Source organism: Phalangium opilio, unplaced genomic scaffold (assembly GCF_054372755.1).
Source record: "Phalangium opilio isolate 3A_F unplaced genomic scaffold, DU_Popi_V2 ptg000011l_1, whole genome shotgun sequence".
Taxonomy (NCBI): domain Eukaryota; kingdom Metazoa; phylum Arthropoda; class Arachnida; order Opiliones; family Phalangiidae; genus Phalangium; species Phalangium opilio.
In genome coordinates, this window is record NW_028324147.1 from 11161723 (window position 1) to 11183192 (window position 21470).

Here is a 21470-nt window from a genome sequence, read left to right on the forward strand (position 1 = left end):
AATGTAAATCTCCATAGAGAGTTTGATTAAATTTCGGATTTAGTATAAACAGAAATCAGGGTAAAACAAAACTAAGAAAAAGAAAACCTTTTCCTTGAATTCTCCGATAAAACAATCTAGTGGAATTCATCAACTTGAATTCGGAGAGAAGTAATTAGAACGGTTTTATTGTTTTGAAAATGGAATGAGATCTACATAAGTGTTAACTTGTAAATTTCATTGAAAGATATGATTTGGGTTTGGAAAAATATTCTGCTACTCGCCGGAAGGTTGTCTTACGAATGAAAGGTGTAATTAAATATATCACTACGGCATATGTACATTCTTCCTATTCGTCTTTTCTGTTCGCAGGTGCGTTCCGAATGATCAGCTCAGGAAAATTTGCTGAATCGATAAATGCCTTCAACATCGGTCTTTTTTATAATGGACTCGATAAAACTCTTGCTACTACCGGTTTATTTCTGCATGGCGAACCAATGTGATAACCAAGGTGAGCTAATTTTTTTTTTTTTTTGCTTAGCAAATGCTTCTTAAATTCGAGCATTTCGAATTAATGAATCCAGGTCACCAAATAAACAATATTCAAGAATCACTATCTGGCTCATACCGCCACAGCGCAACTCCTTGCGGCAATTAAATGATCGCCATACATCTTATGCATTTTTCTGTTAATATTAAAAAAGTCAAACTTTAATCGAAGAATTCAAAAGTTGGTAAGACTAAAATATAATCTCTCCGTGTCAAGTGGAATAGTATCCCCCAATTATTTTCCCTGAATATGCTTCTTTTGTTGCTGTTTAAAGATAAGCAACTGCAGTTAAAATAATAATTATGAATAATTCACGAGTTATAAAAATGTCTATTCACTAATATAGGTTAGCATTTATACACCGTTATCAACACTTTAATTTTCGAAGCATGATAGCTTAATTTTTTTCATACTAGAGCTGAAATCAAAGCAGGGAGTAAGTACCCTTACCAAAAATATGATTCGAATTGCAAGTTCAAAATAAGACTAGATAAAATCACTACTTGAGTATTCCATAGTACAAAAACCATCTTTAAATATTACCAGAAGTGAGATGAGACCAGAAGTACTGAGCTAACCAAATTCTTCACTCGGCGAAAGTGAATATTCTTGATAACGCACCAACGGTTGGCCCTCGGGTGGTGGTTTCAGAATTTCCCCTCCAAAACGTGAGACGCTCGCGATGGTAGACGACCGAACTAGATTCAAGCACCCGCGTCCGTGTTCCGCGGCTTTAGGTTGAGGGGAAGGGGGTAGGAAATGTTTTTGGAACTCGACCAATTTTTTCTAGTCTCATCTCACTTCTGATATTACTTTAAAAACATTAAAGAAGCCTTATTTGAAACTAAACAAGTAGGGTAACGAAATGAAACCTCTTCGAGTCGAGACGAGGGCTATTTATCCATTTACTTAACTAAATATGTGGGTGTATCTCGTTTGAGCAGTTCTCGAAATAGCAACCGCGATTCCAAAAAAAACAGCGGTGTTTTTCAAAACTGCTGTTTTAGAAATAGCGGCTGCTATTTTGGGAAATAGCAGTGTTTGTGTTGAGTTTTGCGCATTTCTTAACAATACAGTTGTATATTCGTTGGTTTCAAAAACTACCTTTTTCTGCGATCATTTAATCAGTAATGTGACCTACAAGGCCTTAACGGATCGTGTTCATGAATTTTTTTAAAAGTACGCTTAACTATCGTACTATTCTTCAAGCTGTATCAGTTTACAATTCTCATACCAGGATAGAAAAATAATTCGAGAAAGGTTATTTTATTTCAGAAGTAGATAACTGTAAACAGTAATTTTTGGAAAAGGCATATTATAATTCGAGAAAGGTTATTTTATTTCGGAAGTAGATAATTGTAAACAGTAATTTTTGGAAAAAGCATATAATAATTCGAGAAAGGTTATTTTATTTCGGAAGTAGATAATTGTAAACAATATTTTTTGGAAAAACAATATTATTATTTGGGAAGTCAACAACAATATTTTTGAAAAGGCGTAACATTGTTACACTATTTCCAAAATATTACTAACCTAAGTCTAACCAATGAGATAGTATATTCTCTTTGGTCTAACCAAACGAAACAAAACCTAACCTGACCTGACCTAATACTATTTAGTTGAAATAATCAACTTTAACCTAACCAAATTATCCATATCTGACCTAGTTCTTTTCGAGTTCATATAACCCTGCTTGGCCAGCTTACACCATAATAAACAACTATCGTTTTTCGCATATCTCTTTTTCCACTCTTTAGAGAACTGCTGTAACGGGTACGCCGCGTTTACGAGAACCGCTGTATAGGTAATTGCTGTAACGGGTAAACTGCCATTTCGGGAACTGCTGTTATGAGGACCGCTATTATGAAATCCGCTCATACGGGAACTGCTCATGTGAGGGCTTCCCGAACATGTAACATATGTAACTATCTCTATTTATTGATAAGGAACTATAGGCGATAAAATTTAATGAATTATACAAGCGTTTTTAAGAGCTCCATTGACAAATCAATTTAAATGTAAACACTACCCTCTCGTTACACCTCAACAATTTTCTTAGTTATTCAGCATTATTGTTAACGTTTCTCCATAATAAAGAAATTAAGATAAATTAGCCGCTCAAAAGGAGAAAGTGCAAAATTGGATGGAATATTGACCGATCAGATCTATAACCACGGCGATCTAATTGCGGTTATGACTCTTGGTTTTCTCATAGATAATATACTATAAAGGAGTACAGTTGTTGAATTCAGTTCTCTTTAAATTTTTTGGAACTACTTCTGGCTTGACAAGTGGTTACTTTTGTAAAATATTAATCCCAGCTTCCATATAGGATAAAACAGATGACATTTTCAACCAATAACTATTTAAGCAGGACTGAATATGCATTGGTAAAGGTACGTATGTTTTTCAGTGAGACTAATGTAAGTTCTATCGGTGCGGACCGTCCCTAGCGTTAGTTAGTTCCATGGTCATACTATGTAGAATTTTTCCTTCTATGCTGGTATAAAGACTGGCAGAACGAAGGGCAAAGGTAAAACTGGTCGCTTGGACCCCGCAGCGAGTTGTTGAAGTTCTTTTGTTGTACAGAACTACCAAGGGGAGGGTATATAAAAGAGACAATGAATGCGATTTAGAAAGTCTTCATTCGCTTCGTCAAAGAATTTTGCTGCTCGTGGATTTCGGGGCTATTCCCGCTTATCACCAACAAAATTCTAGTTTATCCTTCTTGAAATTAGACCTCACTGACCCTCTCCCGGGTGTTCAAATAAAATTTACTTCATTAAATGATTTTTAATAATTAAAGGGAGTCAGAAATGGTCATGGTTTTAATCGATTTAGATTAATTTAAAATAATTTTTATGTTATTTTATTACTCTAAATATAGATAGCTTCCACTAAAAGGGCTAGAGATATTTCCTCCCCCTCTCTCAGCTTTAACTGCAGTGCAGTGTTGTCAGGCCCTCTGAAATTAGCCGAGTTAGTCAAGTACTCTGCATTTTGTTTGGCTCACAAACGGTCTAGCGTCGAAAAGAGACGTGGTCGTAGTCTGATACTTGGTATTGCCGTATTATGTCTTCCTATAATGTCGATGGCGCTTTTTGCGACTAAGAACTTTACTTGGTGGTCTTTTTTTCGATTAACTTGATTTTTTTCTTAGGGGTGATTAAGGAAGACTTAACTCTGTTGCCATATACAATTTAATTTCGAAGTTGGTTAGCGATATAAAGTCTTAGGAAAAGTTTTGCTATATAAATTAAAATCTAATCTCGTTGTAACAAAATTGACTAAGCCTATAGACTAGTGGCGGTAGAGAGGGGCGTAGACTGTGTATCCCTCCATCTGGGTGCGCTCTTGTAAGAGGGGATACTGCACGCGCCAGTGGCGCCGCCTACCCGTAAATTTCAGAGGGGCCCATAATATTAAAATACCAATATTACAATATTTTGATCTAGGCCTACAAGGCAGTTTACTTTAGACAAAGTTTCACCATGGATTTATAATAGAAGCTTACGCTTCCTGGATATTCCACTCGCCTTAAAACGCGCACAACATTTATTCCTCGTCTGAACTGGCGCTAGCTAGTACCAGCCTGGCACGCGCGTTTGTGAAGCAGAATTTGAGGCAAATTCAGAGTGGGGTGGAAGTTTTTCACGCGCTTGAGTTTTAATTTTAATAGCGCGCGTGAAACAATTTTTAGAAAAGCGGGCGCGCACGCGCGCCGAGAGAAAAAAGTTTGCCTCAATTTCTACGTCATCAGCCCCCCAGTCCCCATCCGCGTGAATTTTTATGACATAAATGTGTTTAAAATCAAAATGCCTTACTGAAGGCTACAGTGAAATATCCAGGAAGCGTAAGCTTCTATTATAAATCCATGGTTTCACTAGGATGATGAACCTTTTGGCATCTGATTTTTACAATATTCTACAAAATGGGAAATGGGTTAACACTTTCGTCTTAAAAGTTTTTAACTAGCCAGAAAAGTTATCTCTCTTTTTACCTCTCCGTGTGACGTAGTCCAGGAGAGGTTCTGTAACGGCCGTGTCTGTGTGTGTGTGTGTCTGTGTGTCTGTCTGTCTGTCTGTCCGTTGTTACACCCACGTGACCGCGTTCGCAGTTTGCGTATCGGAGCAAACGTGTTCGCCATTTCCGAACTGCTTTCACAGTCACGGAAATGGCTACTCTACTTGAGTTCTCACACCACCATCTTCTGGTCTTTGTCCATCCCACACGGACACCAGTCTGTTCTTACTGGCTCCTAATCACCACCATCTTCTGTTCTTTGTCAATCCCACATTGACACCAGTCTGCACTTACACTGGCTTCTAACACCACCATCCACTGGTCTTCCGTCTATTCCACATATACACCAATCTGCATCATTGGCTTCTACTCCATTATCATCGTTTGGTTTTAGGATATACGCAGCGATCAGCTAGGGTTACGAGAAACGTCTAGCCTCCCTAAGGTGGGATCGCCACCAAAGGTTTTCGCAATTGCGCTTTTTCCTTACTATTATAATGGAAACGAATCATATATATACCCCAAATTTGAAAAAAGCGGGCAAGAGGGGTACCCTTCACTTTAAACGTCAATATTAGCAAAGTTTGAGAAGATAATAGGTATAACTTTATTTTAAGCGATTTAACTATTATTAATGTTAATTATTGAAGATTAAAATAATTAAAAATAATTATATTTATTTAAATATTAAAGATAAACCTCTCGTGCAAAGAGAGAGATTATCATTGCCTCCTATATCTACCAAGGCCCGTGCATGCGATATATTTCCATCATTGCCTCCTATATCTATCAAGGCCCGTGCATTGTGATATATTTCATTCATTGCCTCCTATATCTATCAAGGCCCGTGCATTGTGATATATTTCATTCATTGCCTCCTATATCTATCAAGGCCCGTGCATTGTGATATATTTCATTCATTGCCACCTATATCTATCAAGGCCCGTGCATTGCGATATATTTTTCAAAACAACAACAAAAATGGGAAACCCCAACTCAGAAACATAATAACGTTTTCATTGGATACTTAAGTTTATATAATGTTCTTGACACGGAGAGGTAATATTTTGGTTTTCCCAACTTGTTGATTTTTAGCCACATCGTATGATGTACATCTACGATGAGGCTCTTAGTTTGACCTGCCCTGTTGTCATTCTCGTAATAGTAGTAGTGTAAAATGTTTGGTTCATTGAAGGGACAGTGAATGAAAGAGGATTGTGGTGAGGTGATATTTTTCGTTCTTTTTTCACATGGATGGGGATTGTAATAGTAAGTTTAAGCACTAATTTTACAAGTGAGATTAATGATTGTGAATTGGGTTTTACGTTTTCTCGATATATCTAAAGCGAAAGAAATTATTATTGGATTGCCTTAATATAATGCAAGGTGTTAAACTCTCCCTTTAAAATTTCTCTCACCCGTCGACAATAAGGATTTCACGCATTCAGTCGCGCTAATCTATTTAAACATTCAAGGAAATTGAGGTTAACTTTAAATGCAAAAACAAATATACTGATGTTATATTTTTTTTGAATGGTCTTATCACGATCCCAGAATTTACGAGTATTTCTCCAGCAAGCGAAAATAATTTTTAAAGGCAAAAGGAAGTATATAGTATCTCTATATTTTTAACATAGTGTATTACAATTTTAACATAAGTAAATTTATGAACGTAAGGATTACGGCCCAGGTAATTATTTTTAGTTCAGGAAAACGAGGGGCTAATCACTTGGATTTTCTGTACTTCAATTAAGGTTTAGGTATGCGTTATTGTGGAGCTACTCACTCAAGTTTTCTGTTTGTGTCGCACTATTGTAATTATAAAAGAAGGTAAATTATTGATGTACAGATTACGGGTAATCATTTTAGCACAGTTAAAAATAGCACATCGAGGGACCAATCAGTCTGATGTTCTGTACTTCAATTAAGGGTTTACTTATGCGTTACGATTAATCATTTTTGCACTGTTAAAAGGTGCGCAAGTTTCCCATTTGTGTCCCACTATTATAATTATAACAGAAGAGAATGAATTGAAGTTAGGATTACTAGTAATCACTATATCACACTTAAAGGTCGAGGGGCTATTCACTGAAATTTTTTATTCGTTACGATGTGGCTAAAATTATGAGCCCAGCCCTTGGGTCATCTTGTTTGTTTTGTGCTCTTTACCTAACCTTTTTCTCCCCCGTTCCTTCTTCGAGGTCAGACTGCTTTTGGTAAACCGATTTCCCTTTTCCTCACCAGATCGACAGTGCACAGTGACCTGGCGGCGCCACTGGCACGCGCCCAGTAGGGGGGATGACACCGACTAAGACTTTTGCATACGCAGCACTGCCATTACTGTATTAAAATGATACAAAGGTTCACTAACCGTAAACTACGTGTACATTTTAGGAGCAAGACTCACACCTTATCTGACACTCAAATTATCCCTTCTTTCGAATAGCGCAAAATTTTTGTGCATTAGGCCTAGTCCAGACCCTCTTGAAAGTCACCATGTTTCAGATGAATACTTTAGTGCCTTCAAAGCTATACTAAATGTACTTTCCATTGCGAAGAGAAGTACAGTTCTAGTTTTATAGGCATTGTAGTTTCTAGAAAAAAACTTAACAGATATTACAAGTGTTTCTATTGAAAAGGGGGTAACCAGCGAGGGGAAACCACTCGCGTGGTGGTGGTCAATGAAAGAAATTGTGCTATGGAAAGATAAAATTCCCGTAACATTCTCAGGTGTTCGCAGGTCAGGTGGACGGATTTAATTGAAACTTATTTTAATCGATACAGCTCAAAATTGTTTTTCGAATGACATATTGGGCCAAAAATTAGGTATTGAATTGTAAGAGCTGGTCTCGAATAACTACATCGAAAACTTCACCAGCGGGAAAAATATTCTGACTTAAATATGGAATTAAAAATAATAAAAACTGTTTTAATCGCTAGGAGAAGGTTTGAACTATAAGTGAGTAAAATTTTATACGTATGGGGCTATTATTTTGAACACTGGACTCGAACTAAAACTAGCCATTTTGGTTCGTCTTCAGTGGTCTTGCTCCTTAAATGAAAATGGCCCTGGTGAACATCCCCACAGATTCAGGTCGCTTTCTATACCTGATCAGTCACGCACGCCCTTTCCCTTTCACTGGTAATCTTAATCGCTCATGAAAAAAAATCCCCATTTTCAAAGATGCGAGATCAGGTTTGTCTCACCTTATGTTCAATACAATAAAGCCTTCATGACAGATATTTATTATATATAAACGACTTGGTTTGGACCAAGGCCGAAAAAACAAACGATATGTGTGAGGTTTATCAATTGACTGAAGTTCAGATATTGAAATTTTTTCTAGTTATTTTTATCCACTCAATCCTTAATCAATATTTAATTCAATCAACTGATTTTACTGTTAATCGATCTAGTCCCTCTAAATTAATTGAAAAAATTACAATTCTACGCTTTTTCAAGAACAATTACATTTTCCGAAAACATTTTATCATGAAATTAATTATTTGGAAGGGAGTACGTGTTGAGGGTACAGTATTGAATATTTGAAATGTTCTACTGGATGTCTAAAAAGAGCAAGCGAACTTTGGCATAACTCGAATGGAAAATGTATATATTTAATCGTGGATGCCAAACCAGGGTGTTACGCGAATTTATACATTTAATTTCGTATATCGAAATGCTATATTTCTATTGTCGCCTCTATGATGGTAAAGTTGCACTGGAACTTCCATTTCCGTACTTAAGAATTTCCCATACACTGAAACCACTGGTGATTATAAAATGCCATATATTGGGAAAATAGAGGAAGAGAGGGGGTGTCGGAGTTAAATGTGACCTTCTTGGCATAACTAGTATCTGCTAGTAATGAATGATGTGTTTAACCATATTATTTCCGCGGGAAATGAATATAACTTGTACTGAGAAGTATTTCTGTTTATGTGATCTTTACCCTTTACCACGCAGGATAAACTTTGTTGCTTTGTCTTAAGTAGACGACATTCACTGTAAACTACAGTCTTATCAACAACTTAAAACAGATTTAAACTTCTTTTGGTGCAATCTTGAAAATTTGTCAAGCCAGCGACAATTAAAACTATGTCGGTCAAGGTGCTCACAAGTTAGTGAGTATCGACACGAAATCCCTTCAAAATAATTAATTTCATGATAAAATGTTTTCGGAAAATGTAATTGTTCTTGAAAAAGCGTAGATATGTAATTTTTTCAATTAATTTAGAGGGACTAGATCGATTAACAGTAAAACCAGTTGATTGAATTAAATATTGATTAAGGATTGAGTGGATAAAAATAACTAGAAAAAACTTCAATATCTGAACTTCAGTCAATTGATAAACCTCACACATATCGTTTGTTTTTTCGGCCTTGGTCCAAACCAAGACGTTTTTATATAATATCTGTCACTTCAGTCTTAATGAAATTAGATTTTGAATAATTATGTTTGCTTTACCGTCATACATTTGCACTCTAAAATATAATGGTGCATTCAAACACCATATATGCTGTTTTTTCCAGTGCCAAAAAAGACATCATTTAGGGTGTACTTTAACCCCATTTCTATGATCAATTCACGCCATTTACTAATATTATTTGCAAGTATTAAGGAACTTCTAATATTACTTAGTTTAATGGTTTTAAAAGTAGGGAAAAAGTACGCTACCTATGTCACATTATTAAACCAAGGGAAGTGAAATAATTGTTAAATATTTATTATAACAATTACACCACAGACACGTGGTAAGTCTAAGTTTTCCAATAGATCTAGTTAATATACAACAAGATGGCCCCGGCCAGATTACACTTTTCGCGCCCTCTAGTGACTAGAATTAGTATTACTATATTCATTGACCCCGACAAATTTAAAATTTTCAGGTTTTTTTCCATTGTTTATAAAATAGCATTCCGATTATGAATAAAACCAATCTAGTAAAAATTTGGTTTACAGTTTAATTAAATAAGTAATTAACTGTAGTGTTCAAGTCTTGGTGGAATTATTATGCGAGATATACTAATCAATATCCAAGATTTATTCTACCATATGATTATGGTCATTCGTTACATTGGGTGGCAAGGATGCCGCTTTAGTGCGGATAAAGAAGTGAGGAATGTTCTCTCCTATATCTCATGCTTAGAAAATGGGGGTTACAATCAATCGATATCTGAGGATGGGGCGCCATCTAGGTTGTGTTTGGAATAGGCGGGAATTACGAATATAGCAATACTCTCCCGTGAGATTAAAACCCAGTGACTGTATGAGTCTTAAGATAATGTGAGGGTTTAACAATAAAATTCGAAGATCATTGGCAACTTGTAATATTGCGCTATGCATTTGTAACAGTTTGGTTGAGCTTAATGAGGTAGATTGTAATTCAGATTTAACTTCGTTTAAGTCACTATTTTATACAGTCCTTTATGAGGTTATTGTTATTGTGGTGAAAAGTTTGTTTAAAGTCATTATTTATACTGTCCTTTATGAGGTTATTGTTATTATGGTGAAAAGTTTGTTTAAACTCATTATTTATACTGTCCTTCATGAGGTTATTGTTATTATGGTGAAAACTTGGTTTAGCTGCTGTCTCATAGGTTGAGCCTTTCAGGCGCTCGCCTGTTTCGGAGTGGGCGGCGGCGAATTGGTGTCGCGGATGTGGTGGTGGTCCTTGGGACCAGTGACCCTCGCATTAATTATTATTTTACCGGTCCCACTATAGATTAAATTTCTAAAATGGTGAGAATAAAAAGCACGTAAAGACACAAAAGTAAAGAAGCTGAAAATTCTAATTGAATTTGAATTTTTTACTGTAGGAAAAAGTAGCATATAACAATCCATAACAGTTAACTTTCATTTCTTATCACAATTTTTCAACTAGTTGCCACTAAATATCAATCAACATGTCTAATGATATTTGAAGTTCTTAATCCTTTTCTGAACTATCCTTATTACTTATTGCATTTTACATAAATTCGGTGGCAATATCTTCTCTCGCTATCAGTAAGCCAGATCAAAATCTTGTAATATGACCATACACTACTGAGAAATACGACTACTGACAACTAGTACTGGCTATGGTCTAGACTGTCGACTACAAGAGACTCATTCTAGAGTATAGACGCTAGACAAGATCAATAGTCAATAGAATACAAAACTTTTGTAGGGAAGTTGTAGCCAAGGAGTACTAACTACCTAGGAGTAGAATTGGTAGAAAATGTGTTGAGCTAGAAAAATTCTGATAAGGAACCCCGAATCTATAAACTGGTCCAACCGTCTATTTTTTCCAAAAACCATAATTAATAAAGTGCTCCCTGATACCACTGACCCCAACTTTTGGAATAAATAAACTGGTCCGAGCAATTAATAAACTGGTTTGGGACTTGTAAACCTAACTTATTTCCTACCCTGACATTACTGAACGAATTGTACCTTATACTGTAGCAGACCACCCTAAAAGTTAGGCCAAGGTTTTTCAACTGTTGCTGATATTTAACTAGTTATGCCACCACATGGATATTTTAAAATCCTTTCCTAACATTAGAATTAAACCTTCAATACCTTGATTTAACTTTTCATTTATAATCCTTATTTAATTTAAGGATGATGTCAGTTTGTAAGTCTCGTTAATTTAATTCCCCCTTTCCCACAGAGAGGGTCTGAAAATTTAAATCACTTGGCAGAGACTGGAGATCTTCAACATTCAGTGACAGACTCTGAATCTCAATGGGCATTTAAAAAACTGTATAAATTTAAATTGAAATTCCAAATTATAATTAAATACTTTTTGTTTGATACGTTGATATTAACGTAATCAATCCTTGAATACTCTATTGGTACTATCAACACCATCGTTAAATTTATTACTTAAATAATATAATTTTTTTAAATATAATAATCAAATTAGCGACTTATAATTAGTTAACTTTAAAAAAGTATGTTTCATTGATTAAAATTACATTTCTAAAAATTGTTAGGTTGATAGCACTTTCATGTTTCCTGTAGAAATTTCATATTTCCGTGGATGGAGAGATTAACACGTTGATTCCGTTTGTCGTTGATTGAAATTAGATTCATTTTGATCATAAATTTCATTTTTTATTTTGAGTTGTTGATTTTATGAGATTGTTGATTTTATTTTTATAATTATCACCAAATGTGGATGAGAGGGAAAGTATGACAATGGCCATAGAGCCTGTGTTAAAAAACGCGGACATCAAAGTTTCGCCAATAACTATTTAGTTTACTAGTGACTGATGGACTTGCGAAGTCGCGACTTAAAGTAGTTCAGACATTTATGCTCCTTGGTTTATCCATAACCCACTCGATCACGCGAATCACGATGCAAGCTGCTCGCGCTATAGCTGAATTACCTAGATTTGTTTTAAACGTATCTAGTTTTATGTGCTCTTCTATTGCTTCGATAACCTTACTTAAATCCATATTATACCTTCAAATACCTTTTAAAACATTACCAGCTACTCTGTCCTGACTACAAACACAAGTCGAGGAAGTTCTAGCATACACAATAGCAGACGACGGTAACCGCGTAACCGCGAATTAACACAACTTGCACAAGACCTATTTTAAGGGAGTGAACAGACCCAGTATAGCTACGCCAATGAAACGGTCAACTACGGCGAAACTCTGATGACTCGCGACTTTTGGCCATTTTCATACTTTTCCTCTCATCCACTTTTGATGAAAGTCAAATAAGTCATCGGAGATGTTGACACACGAAGTGTGACACCAAGCTAGACAAGCTTCACATTGGAAGGCTTTGTGATCATCACTCACTAGTTGCGAGCAGGTTGCGCAATTATTGGTAATCTTCTTGGTATTGCGTTTAACAGCTTGAGTGGTGGGCTTGGGAATGGTTACGGAGACTTTAGGGCGACCACGTTTCTTTTTTTGTCTTGGGTTTGAGATTGAGTTTGGCCTAGAGAGTCATCGAGGAGATTGATTGCTAATGAGTTTGTAGTTATGGAGACTGAAGATGGTAGAGTGGAATCATTAGAAGTATCACATGTGAGGATTGACTGGGAAGCAACATCTATAGGACAATCCTGTTGTTTCTTTGGTTCATGATGCCCATCATGAGTAATATCACAGGGTTTATCACAGGATAACTCATAAGTTGTGGGACTAGATGGAGTTGTGGTCGTACAATTGGCAGGAACAGCAGAAACTAAAGACTTCAATATTTGGGTTATTACTCGTAGTATGCAGGAACTGCGATTGATCTTTACAAAGTTTTTCAACTGTCGGGGAGAGCAGCTGAACGCGGGCTTTGAGCGATTGGATTTTAGTGAGGTCAGCGGGTGAGAGCCGTGGAAATTGGAATGGTCGGATAATACAATGCACTGTATAAAAACACACTATGCTAAATATTCATTGAAACCATGTGAAAATTATAAAAATTCTCCAACTATTTCTTTGTGATCATTTAACCTTAGGCTTAGAAAGACAAAAAATAGGTCCAAAAAGTTTTAAAAAAATCACGTGAACTTACTTGGAGAATCAAAATGGTGAAATTAAGCGCGAGATTTGAATTGAAACTTTTATTGAAATTCAGCGCGTGCTGGCGCGTGAGCTAGCGCGTGTTTTAAAAATTTTTTTTTTTTTGAAAAAGGCCAAGTTAACCTTACACTACGAGAAATGAGATACTATACCTTTTCAGCCTTTGCTAGTGGTGTAAAGTTAGGCTGTGAAAAAAGTGTACTCCCTTGGGCGCGAAACCTTGGGTCTAACTCGCAAAAAGTTTTCCACCTCATAATGTTAAGCTCCATAGAGTTTAACATTACGATTTCGATGGTTGAAACATGTATCTGCCTGGTCTCGAACCTGGGACCTTCCGCGTGTGAAGCGGACGTGATAACCACTGCACCATAGATACGTGGTAGCACTGAGTTTTCCAAGAGATCTAGCTAATTCTTATGTCCAATCACGATGGTCAATACATGAATCAACCAGGGCTCGAACCTAGGACCTTCCGCGTGTGAAGCGGACGTGATAACCACCACACTACAGATACATAGTAACACTGAGTTTTCCAAGATATCTAGCTAATTATTATGTCCAATCACGATGGCCAAAGCCGTACTTCTGTAATAAACTAAAATTAACATACTTAGACTTAATTGTTTTGATCAAACTGGCTGATAGCACACCCTGAATACTTAATTGTTAATTTAAGATAATTCCGAAAAGTAACTTCGCTGTAGTTTTTAAGTTAGCGGTGGGGAAAAATCACGAAAAACCCCATGTTAATCTCCATAGGAAATTTAGCAAAAGCATGTGAATTTTACTTTAACGTTACAAGTCATATCTACAAGGGCCTACCGGCCCTGTATAATTTCGGCCTTACTATAGCGTTAAATAAGAGTAAATAGTTGAATTCCTGTACAGGGATGGTTTATAGAAGGAAAACTTATAAATATAAACTATAACACCTACTACACGGGGGATAGAATTGTGTTATTCCCCGCTGATCTGAGCGCCATCGTTTGAAAAAGATTCGAAGTTTAGGTCAGTTGTCCTCCCCCTTAATCCTAACGATAAGAGTCGAAGCCAAAAATTGCTTTCTGCGAAAACTTTTGCTACGATTTGTCAACTGTGAACACGGTGACAGACACACAGATACATGTCCACTATACTACCTCTCCGTGACGTCATCGTCATTCGAAGAGGTAAAGATATGTTAATAGTCAACTATGATTAAGTCAGGTTACTATTTTAAAAGGTGTGATCTTACATGCGAGCGCTAAAACTGAACTACTCTAACTTATCAACATTACGTGCAAGAAAACCTCTACTCAGTAGGCTAATATTTTTTTATACGTTAATCTTGCTTGGCCTAATATTTAATTTTGTACATGGTCTCTTTATACAATAATCTACTTTTTTAACACGAGTTCTTTCAAAAACGAAAACCTGTGCGTCATCGAACAAACACGAGTTATTTTAAGAACGAATACCCGCGTGCCATAGAACAGATGTTAGATGTTGGTTGATCAAACAGAAGTTCCTTATTTAACAACTTAACGCGCGTCTTAGAACTAAGAGCATTTTCTGTTTTGAGCACTTTATTCGCATTCAGTTTTGACCACTTGTTTATGGTTCAGTTTTGAGCACTTGTTTTGCGTTCATTTTTGAACACTTGTTTTGCGTTCATTTTTGAACACTTGTTTTGCGTTCAGTTTTGAATACTCGATTAGTGTTCTGTTTTGAACAATCGTTTAGTGTTTTGTATTGAACAAAACGCTGTGCTCGTACGGGGACACTCCAATGAACGCCACCTAGTTCAATATAGAACATGTAACTATCCGTGACGTCATCATCACTCAGAAGATAAAAAATAAACGCAATATAAATTAAATGTGAAATTTCCACACACTCTCGCCCTTTACACACAGTCAAGACAAAATTTAATTATTTAAAATATTAGTATATATATAATTTCACCCCCCTGCCTTTGTATAAGAACTGATGGGAAGTTAATATGGGGTGATACTACTCTGTTGAATAGAACAGTTTTATCATCCGGTAGTTTTGATAAAAAATATCGCCTTTTATTTGGCAGGAAAAATTCTCCGAATTGAGCGGTGACATTTTAGTAATTATTGTTAAAAATTCGTTTAGAATGTTAGATTTGAACTAAATATATTTTGACAAATTTACTTTAGAATAAATATTTTGATTTGTAGACTTTTTCACCGTTTAATGCCACCTGCGTGGTAAAGAATACCATGAGCGATCACGATCTGTGGAATCTTAAAGTGCACTTGACAGGTCATTTTATGGCCTGGCCAAAGTTGATCAGAAGTGTGCAAATTTGGCGTATTAATCTATGATTTGTGCAACATGCACTGTTAGAAAATGTTGTCCAAAATTGGATGTAAGTATCCAAACGACTGACTCTGAGACAGCACAGTTTTTATCTATTTTTGGATAACGCAACTAGTGTCCAAAATGGGACTGTCGAATGATATGCCAGATTTGGAATTTCATCCAAAATTGGATCGAGACTCATATATTATTATTATCCAGAAATGGTCTGGCTATTATCCATATTTTACGCAAGTGGGCATCAGTTAACTCGTGTCCTCCCAATATTGGACTAATATCTAACCTATAACGAACTAAAACCAAGCCCACATTGGACAAATTTCTTACCGATATTGGACTATATCACGTTCATATTGGTTTAATTTCGAGCACATCATGGGCACATATACGTCTAATATTTTAACTGATCTCGGACTAATATGTAACGCATACTGGACCAATATCTAACCGACATTGGACCAACATCATCCAATAATGGACTCATAGCAAGCCAATATAGCAAATACTCCGACTCTCCGAGTGACGTATGTCACGAAGAGGTTCTGTTCTCGGCTATCTGTCTCTCTCCGTGTGTGTGCCTGTCTATTGTTACACCCAAGAGACCGCGTTCGCAGTTTTCAAATATATGTGTGTTCTCAACTTCCGCACCACATTCACAGTTCACGGAAATCTGGAAAATTATGTTCGATTACTGTTCTATTAGCTTTCATCACCTAAATGTTTTACAACATCACCTTATGGTTTTTCAGAAATCTCTCTACTCTAGTAGTCAAACATCAATAATAGCTAGGTTCAAATGATGTTAGGAAAATCGTTTCTTAAAACGATAAAACTAGAAGTATGATAAGTAAGTCTCCATTAAAAATAATTAATATCAAAAAAAAATTTATAAAATTTTTGGAGAAAAACCTCTCTCAACCGAAACCTTTCTAGTCAAAGTTTATATAGGACGAGTAACGAAGATTGCCTATAAAGTCGATACACTGTATAGACTTCATAGTTTGTATAAAGCGAGTAATTAAGACGTGTCTGTCTGTATCCTGTTTTAATTTCTGCAACTGCTTATCATAAAAGAGTAGTTAGTGAGGCTTTTGACTCAAGAGAGGTAATATATTGGTTTTCACAACTTGTTCATAAATAATTGAATATAATAATTAATTATTGTGTTCAGTGACAAATCGAAAGCACGGTCTTAAAATAGGTACGGCCTAATTAGGGAGTCAAAAGAGTCCTCAAATAGTATTTCACTACCTCTTTTTAAATTTACCTTTACGTATTATCAAGAACGAATTCAGGATACCATAAGAAAGTGGAATGGTAGAATTGTCCCTTGGTACCGTGAAGTCCAGTTCGAAAACGGTTACCGCCTTCCTTCTAGGTAACACCTTAAAATCCCCTTTTTTGCGCCATCGGTGGGTTATTAATCGGGTATTAAGCCTTGGCGTTTTACGCCAAAGTTTGAGAAATCTTTTAATGGTATGTACAGATTTTGCCCCAGATAAGTCCGACTTAAACATACCAGTTCATCATAAATTTTTTTAACAGTTTTGTTATTGAGACCGACTCCAACACTCCTGGACCTGGGAGGCTCCATTTTCCGTCACTGTTGGAAATGGAAACGCGAAATAAATGAATGAACTCTAGAGGGCGCTAGAAAATTCCCAAATATTTAGCCCCTCCCTCATATAATGTAAAGTATGACCTCGTGGCGCCAGCATTGCCTTGTTTCAACGTTTTCATGGTATCATGAATTCGTTTTTGATACAATAGAGGAGTACTCCCTAACCTTTACCAATGTTTAAAATAATAACTCGCCAAATGTGTATTAATCATTCACGGTTTATTCTCATTGATTGACTGACTTCTGTTTAAAAAGTGTAATGTCTAGTTGAAAATGCCCTTTGCTTTACCGTTTATCCTCTATGGAGGCAGGGATTGATATTTAGACAAAGTTAACCACCTGCCGGGAGTAGTTAAAATTTTTTTAATATATCTGAATTCAACAGCAGTTTAATCTTGAATTGTATATTCTATATGCAAGTAATTGAAGTACGAAGCCTCATGACCGCAATTATAGCGAGAGTAGCATATTCAGGAAATTAAGTGGGTAGATAGCACTCGTATCGACTCGTAGAGGTTTATTTTGGTTTCCCGTCATGTCTTTTTACTAAAAACCATTTCATTTCATTTCATTTTCATTAATGCTAAAACGATTTCTTGGTTTTTAGCCATATCGTAGTATACGATAGGCTCTTAGTTTGACACGAGCCGTAGTAACAGTAGTAACAGTAGTGGCCGGAGTTTTCGCTATCGTTATCGTCAGATTTTAGCTTAAAAGGAACTTTATATTACCACAACCCACCCATAGGGGTTACTGGGCTCGGTTAGAGATTTAATTTTAATTAAAAGTTTTTCAGGTCAGACCCGGGAATAGAACCCGGATCGCTGGCGCAGTAGACAAACATTCAACCACTAAACCATAGAGACTTGATAGAAACCCCGAGTTTTTTATCATTTATTAGCCATATCGTAGTATACGATAGGCTCTTAGTTTGACCCGAGCCGTCGTAGTAGTAGTAGTAGTAGTAGTAGTAGTAGTAGTAGTAGTGGCCGGGGTTGTCGCTTCGTTATCGTCAGATTTTAGCTTAAAAGGAACTTTATATTACCACAACCCACCCATAGGGGTTACTGGGCTCGGTTAGAGATTTAATTATAATTAAAATTTTTTCAGGTCAGACCCGGGAATCGAACCCGGGTCGCTGGCGTAGTAGACGAACATTCTAACCACTAAACCATAGAGACTTGATAGACACTCCGAGTTTTTTATTATTTATTTTTATCTCTAAAATGTCGGGGTGATATGGGGTGGGGTACCTCTTAATCTGTGGGGTCGGAAACTTTTGAATTTTTATCTGTGGGGTCGGATACTTATGAATTTGTATGTTTGGGGTGTTTATATTTATTTTCTTTTTATGTATGTGCTAATTAAATAGATAACGATTTTTCTACCGCGCTCCTCATGTGTTTCGTTCTCGTTCGGTAGCTATCGTCATCTATGTTATGTTTGACTGGAACGTTTTGGCGGTTAATTCAAATGTGGGTTTAGATAGAGCTAACATAGTGTTAAATGAGCGTTATGCGTTTGATCATTTTAGCAATGCTAAAGGTAATTCGAGGGGATAATCACTAAAATGCGTAATCACTATAACTAAACTTTCTCTTTCAAAAGTTTCTGGGCATAAGTCCTTGTTTGAAATTTATAAGATGCGATAAGTGTGCATCGGCATAAGTCTATGTTGTAAACTCATCGAGGGGATTATCACTAAAAACTATCTGTTCTTCGATTCGCCGGAATATTAGAATTACAGCATAAGTAAATTTATACGGTTATAATTTAATCACTGTTTAGAGTAGGGAATCGAGGGGCTATTCACTCTGATTTTATGCACGGTAAATCATTTAAGCCTTGAAAAAGATAGCACTATTCACTCATTGGGGTAAGGTATAGAGGGGTTATCCACTCATTAGGGTAGGGTATAGAGGGGCTATTCACTCGTACGATATGGCTACTATTACGAGCCCTTGGGCCGTCTTGTTTATAAACTTTTCATGACAACGACGTCATTACTCGTCCTATATTAACTTTGAGTTTCCGTGATTTGTAATTCAACGAGGACACGTCTTAATTATTCGCTTTATATTAACTATGAAATGCGTATATTGTTTCGACTTCCGATGCAATCTTCACTACTCGTTCTATATAAACTTTGATGGGTCTCGTTCCGAAGAAAGAGGTTTTACTTAAATAATTAAATAAATACAGTATGATCGAGATCAGACCAACACCTCCCTTTGCGAACAACCCGCAACGGATGACGTACTATACTAAATTATACAGGGTGTAAAAAAATGTTTGGAATTCATGTTTATATACCTGAATGCAACAAAATATTTTAAAGCACAGGCCTACGATTAGTCTTAGAACTTGGGCCTCAAATTACAACCTCTAATCTGTTTGGTAAACACTGCAACGTATATACTCGATGTGTCTAACATTGAGGTGGAGGCACTCTTCAATACGACCGTCCATTTCTTGCAACACATATGCAAGAACTAAACTCATCACGCAGGAAGTCCAAGTAAATGTCTCCAGTGAAAGAAGAAGGGCCCGAAAATTCAGTTTCCAAGAATGCCCACCCAAACGTTTACCTTGACACTTTCATAAAAACAAGGCGACCCAAGGGCTCGTAATAGTAGCCACATCGTACGAGTGAATAGCCCCTCTATACCATACCCTAATGAGTGGATAACCCCTCTATACTTTACCCTAATGAGTGAATAGCGATATCTTTTACAATGCTTAAATAAATTACTGTGCATAAAATCAGAGTGAATAGCCCCTCGATGCCCTACCCTAAACGGTGATAGAATTATTACCCGTATTAATTTACTTATGGCGTAATTGTAATATTCCGGCGAATCGAAGAACAGGTAGTTTTAGTGATTATCCCCTCGATGAGTTTACAACATAGACTTATGCCGATGCACACTTCGGTAAAACACCCAATAATTGTAATATCCCGGTGCCTTAAGACCATTCTAAAAAGAACGTCAGTAAATACTTGCTTTTGCTTTCAAAATTTCCCTCGATTTCTTTGAATGTTGAAAGAGGGGAGCGTGAAACTCTTATTGTCGACGGGTAAGAGGAATTTTTAAGGGAGGGTATATGGCTTAACCTAACTATCATAATTTCCTTCCTTTTAAAATACACGAACGAAAAATATCACCTCACCACAATTCTCTCCCTTCAATGACGATCGAAAAATTTTATACTGTCTAAGGCAGTTCTCTTCCACGACACCACCACCACCAACAGGCCAGGTCAAACTAAGACCCTCATCGTAGATGTTCATCATACGATGTGGCTAAAAAGCATGAATTCCAAACAACTTGTAATATTTAGTATAATGACGTCACCCTCACCCGTTGGCAGTATTGGGGGTTGTCCACAAAGGGAGGTGTTGGTCTGATCTCCTCCACATTATATTTATTATTTTAATCGTCAGTATTTTACCTTAATTATAGTTCAGTCGTTTTAAGAAACATTATTACTAAAATCATTTTAAATATAACTATACCAGAAGTAAGATGAGACTAGAAGTACTGAACTAACCAAATTCTTCACTCAGCGAAAGTGAATATTCTTGATAACACACCAACGGTTGGCCCTCTGGTAGCGGTTTCTGAATTTTTCCTCCAAAACGTGAGACGCTCGTGGCGGTAGACGGCCTAACCAGATTCAAGCACCCGCGTCCGTGTTCCGCGGCTTTCGGTTGAGGGGAAGGGGGTAGGAAATTTTTTCGAACTCGACCAAATTTTTTCTCTCTAGTGTAGGCACGATGGAAGCGGCACAAAATCCTAAAATACCACCTTCAAAATCGGCCACCATTTTCTACCCATTACCTACGTAGGTAAAAGTCAGACTATGATGGGCTGCTAGCATTTGGGATGAAAACTGCATTTTTAGTAGTAAGAAATGGTAGGAACGGGAAGGGACAGAGCGCATCATGCCTGACTGGGAAATGGTCGTCTGCTGCAATTGCTCGTGTACCTAGTTCTATGAAAGTACTAGCAGTAACAGTACGCGGAGGCACAGGCTTAACATCTCCTATGTATCGGTCACGCGGTGGCGCTAAAGAAGTAGCGTCCGCCTAAAACGAACAACGGATAAACCTAGCAATGGAGCCAGGGATAGATTAAGCTATGGAGCCGGAATATACATTTATGTCGCGTCTAACAATATTTCAATTTCAGTATTATAGTATTAAGTAATTAAAGTGCATATCAGTTAAACTAAGAGCATATCTTCTTCATTAAAGACAGAACATAAAATTGGCGACGGAGATGGGATTGTAAATACATAAAAGCATCCATAATTATTTAGCTTAACTCCTTGACTAAAGCCGACTAAGAAACAAAATATACCTAGCCTACTGCTAGAATTATCTTTACCACGACCGAAAAAGATTTACGAGTCAGCTTTTGAAGCCAAATAGGAAACAATA

The 21470-nt window shown here is 36.7% G+C and overlaps 1 protein-coding gene across 1 annotated transcript in view; it reads left to right on the plus strand.

The window, feature by feature from the left end:
• LOC149712142 (uncharacterized) overlaps positions 1-21470 on the plus strand; it is an 89410-nt gene that overhangs the window by 10869 nt on the left and 57071 nt on the right. The window contains exon 2 of the mRNA XM_089860722.1: positions 352-490. Coding sequence (XP_089716848.1) covers positions 397-490 — 94 coding nt within the window. The 5' untranslated portion in view covers positions 352-396. The remainder of the gene's footprint in view (positions 1-351; positions 491-21470) is intronic.